Below are 13,270 nucleotides of genomic sequence, written 5' to 3' on the forward strand. Positions count from 1 at the left end.
GTGCGATGTCAGTGCACGTTAAAGAAAACCAGGTGGTTGAATTTTCCGGAGCCCTTCACTGCGGCGTCCCTCATAGCATGAGTCGCCTTCGGACGGTAAACCCAATAAACAAAAAATTAACATAGGCTCTACGTTTAAGCTGTATATCTGGCCTAGATGGAGTGGAATAATTAACTCAGGCTGATTCTCTAGACTTTCACATTTGCTATGCGTTGAACCACCTTCTGTCCAACCAAATTGTGTTAAATGGTACAGTGGGATAAAACGCAAGAATGAAGCAGCAAAGGCCTCTCATAGGAGCCTTTCCAGCCAATGGCGACGACCGCTTCTCCCCCCTTCTGTTTTTCGAACGATCCGCTTTTACCTGCTAGCGTGAAAACGCAGCGAGTGGCAGATGCCGGCGAGCAATCACGACTTTAATGGGATCAATCGCGGCGCCACGACAATCGGTCGACGCCTTTGGCTTCAGGGGTTCCTTTGAAAAACATCTGCCAGTATTGTTCTTGAGTTGTATCCGACTACACTATGTTAGGAAGCCGCGTTTTTGCCGCAGTTCTTTGCATACGTGGGTTGTTCCTGTCAATGCCCAGAGGAAGTAAAGAATGCACTTTCTCTTCTCTCCCCACGCAGCTTAATGGCATAAACACACTGGGAGAAAATATAGCCGACAACGGCGGCCTTCGAATGGCCTTCGAGGTAAGTTTCACTCTGTGCTGCCGCGTTATAAGTGTAAATGAACAATGGAAAACTCGCTTCAACTGAAATACAGGGCCGACACTACTTTCTTTTTGTTCATTGTGCCATAATATCTCTGTCTGTTGCGTTAACGGTTGTGGAAAGTATAAAATACTTCGGCATGCTCTAGCGCACCATACGCCAAATTCGGAGGTCGATCGAGGGTTAAGACCCACCGGCGGCATGTGGTAATTTTCTTCTACTTTGTAATCAGTTATCTTTTTGGCCAAAAAATAATTATGCGATTAGTTCGCAATTAGCCGCGCAAACTAGTTCGCACCACAAATTAAAGAAAGTGAAATATTCCCTTGTGCTTTATTTGGGTTATATGACTGTTGGTTTAATATCTTCAACCCTAATGTGTTAATGTCCAACCTACATCACGCACAGCTTTGCAGGGAAACGCTTCCTGTGTGTGTGTGTGTGTGTGTGAGTGTGTGTGTGTGTGTGTGTGTGTGTGTGTGTGTGTGTGTGTGTGTGTGTGTGTGTGTGTGTGTGTGTGTGTGTGTGTGCATGCGTGCGTGCGTGCGTGCGTGCATGCGTGCGTGCATGCGTGCGTGCGTGTGTGGGTGTGTGTGTTCCCTTGTCCGTGAATGAAGTCAGGTGGACATGTACAATGCTATATCACATAAAACAATTCTCATTTTGCAGGCATACGACAGACTACTAAAAGATGGAAGTGAAAACGACACTCGCTTACCTGGCCTGGAGTTCCTGTCCTCAAAAGAGCTGTTCTTCCTCTCAAACGCGATGGTACATGCATTCTTGTTCCGTCACTTTTCCGAGCAGTGCCCTTTCGCATCATTACGTCATCTGTCTCTGTTGGTTCGAAGATATGCACGAACGATGGGCATCGATATGTGCGCAGGTATGGTGCAGCAACGCCCGGCCAGAGTATCTCAGGCAGCAGATCTACTACGACACACATAGCCCTACCCGGTACAGGTAAGAACAAGCTGCGGCGCCCCAAAATAACGCGGCGTGTGGGAAATGAAATTTTTGAAGTCGTTTGCATTGATTTCCGTGTTAATCAAAGTAGTAACAGCTCTCACCAAGTTATTACACGTCGATCAACATCGACATCAACAAATTTTTATTTCCAGCGAAAGATGGCAGAGAGCACCAGATGAAAAAAAATCGGATGATGGTTTAGCATGGTTAAACCTGGTAAGAAGCGATAGCTTCATCTTCGGTCTCTTCTGCACGCCGCCGCCGCATGGTTTGATTCCAACGGCGGTTTCTGGCTTCCTTCAGCCCAGCCTACTCGTCCATATCTAGCCGGGGCTGCACCGCCAAACCGAACCTTGCTGAACCTCACCACCAATCCTCGTTGATCTCGGCTCACATAAACACAAGTCACACATAACGAGCGGCACAGGATTCATCACCACCTGGAACTATCTTTATGCGCTCCCTGCCGCGAAAATTTCGCACGTGAACTCGAAAATAAATCAGCACAGTACGTAAGCAGGCCGCAGCACCGTTCCTCACACAGCTTTTTAGCGCGCACTACGAAGCGCGCGGGCATGCTGGGCGAAGTTTCAAGTTTCAAGTTTCAAGTTTATTTAATACGCACATAGTAATACAAATACAATAAAATCAGTACAGAAGGAGGTCCCATAGTACACGACTGTCGGGGGGACCTCCTAGAACAAATCAAGTGGGGTAAAATTGCAAAGAATGGAAGGCAGTGTATCAATTAGCATAAATAGACAATCTACAAAAAAAATTTACAATGTTATGTGTGAAAAACGGAACAAAAAGTATATACAGCAACAACTTTGTAACATAATGCAAAGATAATGAGACTTTAAACAAGGATTACTACTGTTTAGGCATGTGAACTACACAGGAAATTAATTAAGTACTCTTTAATGCGGTGATGAAATGAGTGAACAGTAAACGACGCTTTAATTTCACATGGCAAAGTATTCCAACAGGATATGCCGGCAAATATTGTGGTAAATTTTCCATAATTAGTCCTCACTTTAGGAAGAAGAAGATTATTACGCTGTTGAAACCTAGTAGAATTAGTATTTATAAGCTGATCAGGAAAGCCATCAATATGAGCATGATGATTAATTACCTTGTAGATAATGATGGATAATTTCACAGTGAATAACTGTTGAAGTAGAAGTATGCGCAAGCTATGATAAAGTGGTAAAGAGTGTGTTAGGAATGAACTGAATGACATGAGCCTGATGGCCTGATTCTGAAGGCGCTGAAGTCTTTCAATGTGAGTGAAATATGTATTTCCCCAGCAGGACAAACAGTAGCTAAGGTGACTGTGGATATATGCATAATATAATGAACGTAAAATGTGCGGTTGAAAGTATGCACATGTTTTGATTATGATATGAATGCCGAAGGAAACCTTATGCATGAGTGATTGGTTAGTACGCTGTAAATGACGTTAAACCGTCAAACTGGGTCTCGGTCGTCTGGATCATGCAGGGAACCATGAGCGAAGTAGCAAGTTGGCTGCCATCCACGGTTATAAAAAAAAAAGTGGAGAGGGTGTCCATGGGAGTGCTGTCGCCGCTTTCTCTCTAGAGTTGGTATAATAGCTTTATGGCCACACCCCTATTTTATACAACCGGCTCGCCCCCTCTCGCTCTATTGCGCATGCGCAGCTGGGGAAGCGCCGGCGCCGACCCAATCCCAGGCGAGGCCCCATCCCAGCTGCGGTGGTTGCCATGACTACGGCTATGCTCTCGGGCATCGACACGGCTGAGGCGCAGCTGAGCTGACGGTTTTAAACCTCGCGCAGTGAAGCGATAGCCGCGACGTGTGACTGGCTTCTGTGCCTTATGGTATAACTCCTAAGACTTACAGAGTGAGCTGTATCTCGTATCCTGGAGCAAACTTCAGTGAGATCACTGAAGCGAGTTCGGTGCGAGAGGGCGGAGAGCCCTTTGGGACGTTAAACTTCATAAACTAAACCTGTCTTTCTTAATCCCGTTATTTCTAGTAGAAAGCGGAATCTGCTAAAAACGTTAGCTGTTTAAAGGCGTTCACGCCATTCCGCTTGCAAGCCAAGTTAAAGGTGCACTAAAGACGAACCTTAACTCGTCCTTTTATCGCGGGAATTCGATCTACAGGTTCCGAGCACTCTTGGAAACTTCGGGTTAATGTCTTGTGCGGCCGATTTCTCTAATATAAATCAGATCAAACGTCGTGGGTCCCACCTCTTTCTTTTTTTTTGTACTCACTGTTGAGGGTAGGAGGAGTTAACTAGCGCTGGGTGCCTTTCAGGGAGTCGAGTAGGGGCTTCGCTTTTGCTTTTATTTCGTTTTTTAGTTTCCGTGTATAAATAAATACAGTTAGAGACCGCATAGGTGCAAATTAGGCCCACGGAAATAAAAACACGTGCTTTGCTTTCGACGATCGCTGCGTATCACTTTGCCGATGACAGCGGCAAGTCGCCACGGGACTGGCTGAAAGGTTGGTTGACTCCGCCTACCGTCAGCGGTGAGTTCGAGAAAAGGCGGGAGCCGGGACGTTTGATCCGATTTAGATTAGAGAAATTGGTCCCACAGGATAATAATTTGAGGTTTCTAAGAATGCTCGGAACGTGTAGGTCGAGTTCCCGCGGTAAAATTAGTTGAGATTTCTGTTTAGTGGAACTTTAATTTTAAAGCTTCATACGCTGTTCAAACGGCTTCCGTGGCCGACGAAGACGTTAAATACTGCTTTCCTTGCCCACATTCACAAAGCGATGTCAGTGCACGTTAAAAAACCACAGGTGGTCGAAATTTCTGGAGCCCTCCACAACGGAGTCCCTCATAGCCTGAGTCGGTTTGGGACATTACACCCTATATAAGCCGTAACCCTTCCTTCTCTGCTTCTTTCTGGACCATTGTTTTCCGTCATTTAATTTTTTGTTCACGGATACTATATCTCTGATGATAGCGAGTGGGGGGAGTAGACATAAATGTGCAGTAATAAGTTCTAACAATCCCCAATATATGTACTACGAAAGTACAGTAAAAACAGGTCGGCACCAAATCACAGAATTCAAAAATTATTTCAAAGCCAGAACACGAGTTGGTACAGGAAGGAAGTTCCATAATCTATAGCGCTTGGAGAAAAAACTGTATTTGAACAAGTAAGTACGAGGACTTAAGCTGTGATGGTTAGTTGATAGTAGCTTCTTAATAGTGACTGTTACAAAATTTTAAAGGGACACTGAGGAGAAATTGAAGTTGGCTTGTATCGACAGAATACCAGCTCCTGATTACAAATACGCCACTCATACTGACAACAAAGCTCTTGTAACGTAGAAAAGAGCAAGAACCAAAATACAGGTATCGCCGCCACAGGCCAAACTCGCAAGTACAAGCGTCATGACGTCATATAACAAAACAGTGTTGCTAGACCAATGGTTCTAGCAACGCTAGGACACGAGAAGCACAAATCACTGAGGCGCAGCCAATGCATGCCCAAATCTTCTTGACGTCGCCAGATGGCGCCACGTGCCGGGCAGCTACGCGCTCGCCTGAAGCATCGGGACCAATCAGCGCCTGCTCGCCGGCGTTAGGCGGGCTCCCGGTATTCCGCTAGCGGTATCAAGGTGCACGGTATGCTAAAGGTGTCTATTTGCGAGAACTTCGTTGACGACTTCGAGAACGAGATCCATCGTAACGCTCGCAAAACGCCGGTGCAAACGTAAGCGAAGCGACTGTAGCGACGGCCACAATAGCCGATAGATGCCTTCAACGTGCGGCCGGCGGTAGCTTTCTTTTCGGCTGCTGCTAGGCCGCACTGCTGGCCGCCAGAAATCACGGAGTCTGCATAACGTCATGTTACGTCATGTTTCACGTCACTTAGTCCTCTGTCGTCATAGCCGAATCCCAAGTTTGAATCACAGCGGCGGGAAAAACCTTTTCAACTTCGAATCCAAATTTCTTAGAAATAAATGCATTTCTCGCTGCCGGCCAAGTGGCAACAAAGCCATGACATGCCGAACTATCGGATTTTGCTATAAAAAATATATTAATAGTGCTCTCCTCAGTGTCCCTTTAAACTGTTCCAAAGTGACTCAAATCACTAAGGGTTAATTAACCAACTTTGAACATTCAGTGTGAAGACGTGAGGGATACGGAGTGAGTCGAAGGTCAGACAGATGAGGGGTGGATGAATGATTGCTTATTAAGAGAGCATGTACAAACATAAACAGTTCTTATACACTGAAGACAATGCAATAAAATTGCGGCTTAAACACCTTGAAACACATCTAATATCTGTTTTTTTTTTCTTCAGAGTCAATGTGCCGATGTCTAATATGCAAGCCTTCAGCACCATATTCAAGTGCTCGGCAGGGTCTAAGATGAACGCGACACAACGATGCACTCTTTGGTGAGCCTGACTCACACGAGAAGAAATACTTTTAGCTGTTTCGGCAAAAATAAATGCCTTCATGATTTTGCTGCTTGGCGTTTATTTTTTTTTCATTTCTGGCTGTTGACATATTGCCGCGAAAAATTATGTCGCACCAATTTAGACAAACGAAAGAAAGAATTAGTTAGACGCAAAAACACGCTTTACGCTCACATTTATCCTGTGCATAACCACCTACATAATGTGAAGTTTTATTATTTCCGAAACTGTGCGGCATGAAGCTTTTCAGATTATGCGAGAAAATCTAATTCAGATTACTTAAACTATCTTCATATAACGAAAGTCAACAGTCACCGAAAGCAAGGAGAATGACGGAAGGGGGGGGGGGGGGGCGTCTTTTTTATTTGTGTTTCGATAGAAAAAGAATCAAAGAAGAAAAAAACACCCACATGCCGCCGGTGAGATCCGAACCCATGACCTCTGAATTTCGCGTCCGGTGCTCTACCAATTGAGCTACGGCGACGGCAACCTAATCTGCTTTCGGGGGTGTATATGTGTAGTGTACCCGAATCTTGAGATAGTGCTCACCAGCGCCAGATTCGTCCGAAATGCAGAAGCCGTGGGTTCGGATCCCACCGGCGGCATGTGGTTGTCCTCTGCTTTTATTAGTCTCCCACTGATGAAAAAACTACAACTAAAAAAAGACATCCCCTAAGCTCTTTAGTTTCGGTGACTGTTGGCTTCCGCAATTAATGTCATAACGAGCCCCTCTTTCCAGTCCCTTGTCATCTTATCACCGGATAAGGCGTTTAAAGCGAACGGAATCTGAAGATAAGATAATTTACAGAATTTATTCTTAAGAGTTGAGAAATTTTCAGCGTTCTTGTGCATAAAGTAATGGCACATCTGTGAATGAGTTTATTCAGAAAGGCTTCAGGCCGTGTTGGGTGGCAGGTGTATGAAATCTAATCCAAGGTGTACGTTTCGTGCTCTTGAAACAATCTGGGATCCACACAGAGGACGTTGCTGGACAGTTGCATTTTCATTACTATGGATTTTGCGCACTACGTTCGCGCCAAAGTCGTCTGCGCGCGGGTGTAGGGCGGGGCATAGAGTTCCTTACTATTACTTAGAAGGAAAGCCAGCGCCCCGTCTATGGGAGTTGGCGTGGAGCTCGTTCAAGACCCCTTCAGCCGCCATGGGTGCTCTAAGCATCATGGGCCGGTGAGCTACCGACTGCATAACCACAACTTTTGGCCAAAAAATGACGCGAAAATAGAAGTTGTTTGATAATCAAGAATGTCCTTTCAATCTTTTTTCTATAAATTGCTACAAACAGGCAGAAAAACATCTAAACGCAAAGTTTGCCCTAAATAAGATATGCCTTGCTCTCCTATTGGCCAAGTGTTGCACACAACAAGAACTAATATTTTGCGTTTAACAGGCGCACTTTTAAGAAATATATATTTTTTTCAAAAAAATGTTGCTTAGACACTATAAGAGTTTTTTAATGGCATTTCGGAAAATTGAAACCTTTTATTGGCGTCGTGTGGTGTTGCATTTTCGCTACTATGGCTTTTGCACGCTACGCTCGCGTCGATGGATGGATGGATGGATAGGAGCGCCCCCTTTGAAACGGGGTGGTGGCAATTGCCACCATGCTCAGCTTTTCTTTCTTTATTATTTTTTTGTTTACTGTGTTGGCAATTCTCATTAAGATTCTCCATCACCTTTGCCTACGGTTTCCTACAATTGTAACCTTATGCCACATCTCTGCTTTTCAGCCACCAATCGCTCCAATCGCTCCAATCGTCAAAGTCGTCTGCGCGCGCCATCTGACGGTTCTTTACTGAAGCAGCGCGTATTCCACACAAACAACTAAATATAGAAGACGCCTTAGCATGGCTACAGCTACAAACTGGAACGTTCCCGTGCTTAAACAAGCTAAGCAAAATCTACCCCGCGCAGTACGAGAGCCAGTGCCCGTGGTGTGGAGACAAACCCACCGTATACCATACCATATGGGCTGGCCAGAAAATAGACGAGCTAGCCATAATAGAAAACCCGAGTGCGGAACAGTGGGAGACGATGATATCCAGCGACATCCTGAAAGTCCAACAACGACTAGTAAAGCGTGCACGCAGGGCAGCTACTTTCAGCGGAGCCCTGGACTAGGGGAACCGACCCTGAAGAGAAGGTGGAAGACTCCATTTGAAGCCGCAAAAACAACTGTAAAACAGAGCAAATAAACGTTTTCCACCACCACCGCACGCACGGAGAACAGCGCTTTCGGAGCGGAACATCGCACCCAGGTAACACAAGAGCATGGTACGAACGTCGGGCTATCACTGGCAGAAACTGGCATGATCGATGGTTCTGCACTTGCATTTAGGCTGAGCGCTGCCATACCGACACATTAGGCGGATTTTAAGGCCAGTTTGGTACCAACGTTTGGCCGATCGAGCAGCCAACGCAGGCCTGGCATTTGCTCTGCGACATGGGCCATTAAAGGCCTCGGACTGGCTTTCTAGCTTTCGAACATTGGTATCCAGGTTTCGAACATTGGTATCCTGCTTTCGAAAATTGGCACATGCAACATAACCCCCTGGCCACTGACCGGCACTGTGGATGTACCACACTACCCAGCAAATATTCATAAATGAGAGTGCTAAACAATTCCTGGAAAAATCCTCAAATTCTTTGTTGGTGTGGAAGTTGCACGTAAAAACAGCAAAAACAAACTAAAGCGCGTTGAATTGCGGTTCGCAACTACTTCCGATGGTTTTCATCAATAATGGTGATGTTCTAAAGCAGGGAAAAAAGTTGCGAGTATACAAGCAAAGACATGAGCAAGAGCTATACAGCTCTTGCTCATATATAGCAAGAGCTATATAGCTCTTGCTCAAATATAGCAAGAGCTATATAGCTCGTGCTGACGTCTTTCTCTCTAGGTAATAAAAAGAAACTCTATTTGACTGTAAAACATTTTATTCGCTGGAAAGAGCTTAATAAGAGCTCGTGCTAAGTGGTGCCCACTCTGTGGTGCCAACACTTGGGTTCTGGAGTCACAGCTAGCCAGCACGGTGTCCCGCCGCTCGAGTGAAAGAGGGTTCACTAGATCACCCGGAGGTGGCTATATTTTACATTCCCTCAGAATGTGATCGTAGTCGGCTTACTGGCCGCAGTGTTTACAGTTTGAGTTGCATAGATCCGGATAAATGACTGCTTCAGAGAAGAGCCGTCAAATGGCGCGCCCAGCGGGCAGTCAACTTTGACGCAAAAATAGTGCCAAAAGCCATGGTAGCGAAAACGCAACAGCACACGACGCGCAATAAACGATTTCTTTCTTCCGAAATGCCATTAAAAACCCCTTCAAGTGTTTTTAGCAAAAACATTTTTTTAAACATATTTCTTTTTAAAAGCCCATCTGTTAAGCACGAAATATTAGTTTCCTCATAGTGTGCCATACATGGCCAATAGGAGAGCAAGCCATCACTTATTTTAGGCAAACTTTGATTTTAAATGATTTTCTGCTTGTTTGTTCCAATGTATAGACCGGATTTTGAATGTCAGGGCATTCTTGATTATCAAGCAACGTGTATTTTAGCAGTATTTTTTGTCGCCTGGATGGTGGCATCGAACCCACTGTAGTAGAGGGAGAAGACATATCATCCTCGGAACTGACGAGGCGCGCGGCGCGCACACCAGCTGCGTACTCTGTCACTCCGCGCATGCGTACAACTGACGAGGCGGAAAGCGTCCGCTCAGTCGTCGGGGCGGCGGCGAGGTGCGCACAACGGTTGCGTGCTCTGACGTGCAGAAATATGCGGGATCGCCTTCCGCCGCCGCACTTCCACTCTGCGGACGCAGCGCTTCCGCTCGGAGGGGTTCGTGGTGGAGGGAACAAACGGAGGGACGACAAAGTGTGAACACTCGTATGCTATTGATTACATCTGCAATTAATGCAGAGAGCGGGCCGGCTAGCTACGAAACATCAAGGAGGCATTCCTCGGGAACAGAGGGCTACGTAAGAAGGGCTTCCGACTTACCGGCTGGGGCAGGGGCGCGACTTCGGAGGTATCATCGGCGAACGTTTCTACGCGCCGACAATGGCGGCCGAGTTTTCCCGTGTGCGCCGCATTCTTGGGGCAAAGCCATCCCCGAAGACTTGCTGGGGGATGTGAGGAGACCCAGACGACACCAAACATCCTGAGGACGTCCTCAAATGGTCAAAACGTCCTCATCCCAAACAGGACATTCTGAGTACTTTTTGAGCGCATCACGGCAAAATGTCCTCATGAGAATGTCCTCAGTTTGTACTTCGCGGAACGACTCCAGGGCAAAAATTTCTCTAATGTCCTACAAACGTCCTATCTCAGGACAATATTGTGGCATTGAACTGAGATGAAACCAGCTTTATCTCTCGCACTCGGCTTTCATTTCGTAAAAATTCCAGGTTTATTAAAAGATACTTGTGTACAATAGAGATGTAATGTAGGGAACCATTCTGACTGAAAATATTGTGTGCCTTCAGGAGATATCGTAAGCTATTTTGGTTTGCAAACCTGGTCACATGTACTGCATGCTTCTGAGGGGGTTGGAGTGTGCAAATTTTTTGGGCAATTTGTTGGATTGGCTATTCCACTGAGGCGACACAGTTCAACTCCTGTGAGAGTTATATAGTCATTGCTGTAGGAAAATATTGCATGTAACTGTAACCTGTAACTGCCAACGAATATGGTGAACGAACCAGTTACTTGTTGAGTATGCGAAACTTTTGCAAAATTTGTTTGCTAAAATACAAGACAAAAGAAGCACGAAGAAAGCAGTTTCACAACCCCTCTGCACACTGCCTACAATAATTAAGAAAACAGTGACCCACATTCCCTGGGCTACATCATCGTATGATGTCGTGAAAACAGACTGAGAAAGTCCTCCAGAGGAAATCTGAGGATGTCCTGAGGACATACTGAGGCCGGACAACTGGACTAAATGAGGACCTTTTGAGGATTAGAAGAGGACGTCCTCCGGACAACACAATGTCCTCAAAAATTAATCCTCAGGACGTCCTGAGGATGTACTTGTGTTGTCTGGGAGTGCGCGTTTGCTGCACTCGCTTCCTTGCCTGAAACCAAACGTCCAGCGGCAAGGCACAGCAGTTCTCCGTACGCCTGCCGCGGAGCATGCACTGCAACCACTCACGACGCTGGCCGGATCCCGAAGAGACACTGAACGGCTCCGCGTAGCCTTCGAGGTGGCGCTCCCGTCGCTGCTTCCGCTTACCCCATGAGGGAAACTTCCCTCGTCGCCCAGCCGGTGCTATCTTGACGCACCGAGATGATGGTCGGCCGCGTCGAACACGAAGGGGGGGACAGGCTTTCCACAGACGTCACTCCGCGCATGCGCACAGCTGGCGGAGCGTGGGGTCACGGCTCAGCGCGCAGAAACGCTGACCTCAAGAAACGGCTGGCGTAGTGTAGCTATCGCTACGAAATCGTCGTTTACCTATCTTTCTAGTTAGTGTGTCATCGCCCAGCTCCTCTTATTGCAATTCAGAATCAACTTTCAAGGTCAGTAATTTTAATGATTCGTTTCTCGATTTACCTTTTGGCTCTTCTATTATTGCTAGTTGTCGCTTGTGACGCCATGACATACAGCTAGACGAACAATGTTATACGACAGTTCTGCTATCGGAGACAATATTATACAACAGTTCTGCTATTGGAGGCGGGTGTGACCAATGGCGAAGAATGATGGTTCAGTTAGCCTTAGCGCTAAAAGACGTCGTTCTAAACAGTAGTACCACAGGCTTGAAACAATATTCCTTCACGAGAACACAATAAATATTTCGTCATAGTCACAAATGGCCCTGATTCAATTCATAAAAAGTATTTTCGAAGTAACAGGAGATCCCGTCATATCCGAAGCAAGTCTAAAAATGTCCCATGGCGTAATCTAAAACTATGCCTTGTAAAAAGTAGCAAATAATATAAAAACAGTGACAGGACAGCAAATGAAGCCGCCATGTTGCTGCGTCAGTGTCGCTGAATCTCATCTAGCGTTGTTCACGAATAAAAGAGCTGATGTGATTGTTTCACTCTCGGATATGCGGTTTGGTTTAGTTTATGGGGGTTCAACGCCTCTAAGCGACTCAGGCTATGAGAGACGCTCTCGGATATTCAATTTTTGTTGAACATTCCTTTTATTACGAGTATTCAAAATGCGCAAGATAATTTGAGCTGTCGAATGGAATACGAATAATAAATGCATGATATTGTCACGAATATTACACGGCACACAGTTACAGACACAAGAACTGTTCCAGTCTGCCGAGCGGTCACCAGCAAGAAGACGAACCACTTCTTCTTCCTCGTCACAAGCGAGATGGCGAAGCACTTCTTCTTCGTCCACTTCTGAGCTGTATCATTGCTCCCTCCCCTGCAGCATCACGTCGATGCGGGCCGCTTTCACAGAGGGAAAAATGGGTTAGACACGGAAAGTGAAACACAGCTATCACGACACACAACCGGCGGCACTCAGCGTCAAGTACACTCAACAGGACGGTCGTGGTACGGCTTCATACGAACGACGTGCACAACATCCGGATGCGGTGGTCTGCGCGAAGGGCGGCCCGGGGTTGCCGGTGAAACTTGGTACGTCACGTCGCTAATGCGGCGGAGAACTCGGTAAGGTCCGAATTATCGGCGCAGTAATATTTCGGTAACCCACGGCGACGAACTGGTGTCCAAACCCACACATGGTCGCCTGGTTCGTACGTAACAAATCGCCGTCCGAGATTGTAGCGGTCAGCGTCGACGTGCTACCTCCGATTTGTGCGTCAAAATTGATGGAATCGACGTTACCGCTTTGCTGGATACTGGTGCCGACTATTCTGTCATGTGCCTGGCCCTTGACGTACAACTGAAGAAAGTATTGACGGGGTGGTCGGGGCCTAGCATTCGCACTGCTGGGGGTCACCTGATAACCCCTGCCGGCAGGTGCACAGCTCGTGTCGATATCCGTCGTTTTGTGTACGTCGGCGAATTTGTAGTCCTCCGTGAGTGTTCGAGGGACTTGATCCTCGGTCTCGACTTTCTCCACACGAACGGTGCTGTCATTGACCTCCACGAAGCACGGATCACGTTCTCGACGAAACGGGCCGTGGCACGCACTGACACAGACGATTCACGCTTCA

General features: G+C 46.6%; 1 protein-coding gene across 3 annotated transcripts in view; it reads left to right on the forward strand.

The window, feature by feature from the left end:
• LOC149366063 (membrane metallo-endopeptidase-like 1) overlaps positions 1-6,097 on the forward strand; it is a 125,689-nt gene extending 119,592 nt beyond the window's left edge. For all 3 annotated transcript variants that reach the window (XM_089548157.1, XM_089548147.1, XM_089548165.1), the window contains 4 exons: positions 631-696; positions 1,387-1,488; positions 1,604-1,680; positions 5,998-6,097. In XM_089548157.1, coding sequence (XP_089404283.1) covers positions 631-696; positions 1,387-1,488; positions 1,604-1,680; positions 5,998-6,097 — 345 coding nt within the window. The remainder of the gene's footprint in view (positions 1-630; positions 697-1,386; positions 1,489-1,603; positions 1,681-5,997) is intronic.
• The last annotated feature ends 7,173 nt before the right edge of the window (positions 6,098-13,270 follow it).

This window comes from Amblyomma mixtum, chromosome 1, assembly GCF_055824585.1.
Source record: "Amblyomma mixtum isolate Tamu chromosome 1, ASM5582458v1, whole genome shotgun sequence".
In the NCBI taxonomy this organism is placed as follows: domain Eukaryota; kingdom Metazoa; phylum Arthropoda; class Arachnida; order Ixodida; family Ixodidae; genus Amblyomma; species Amblyomma mixtum.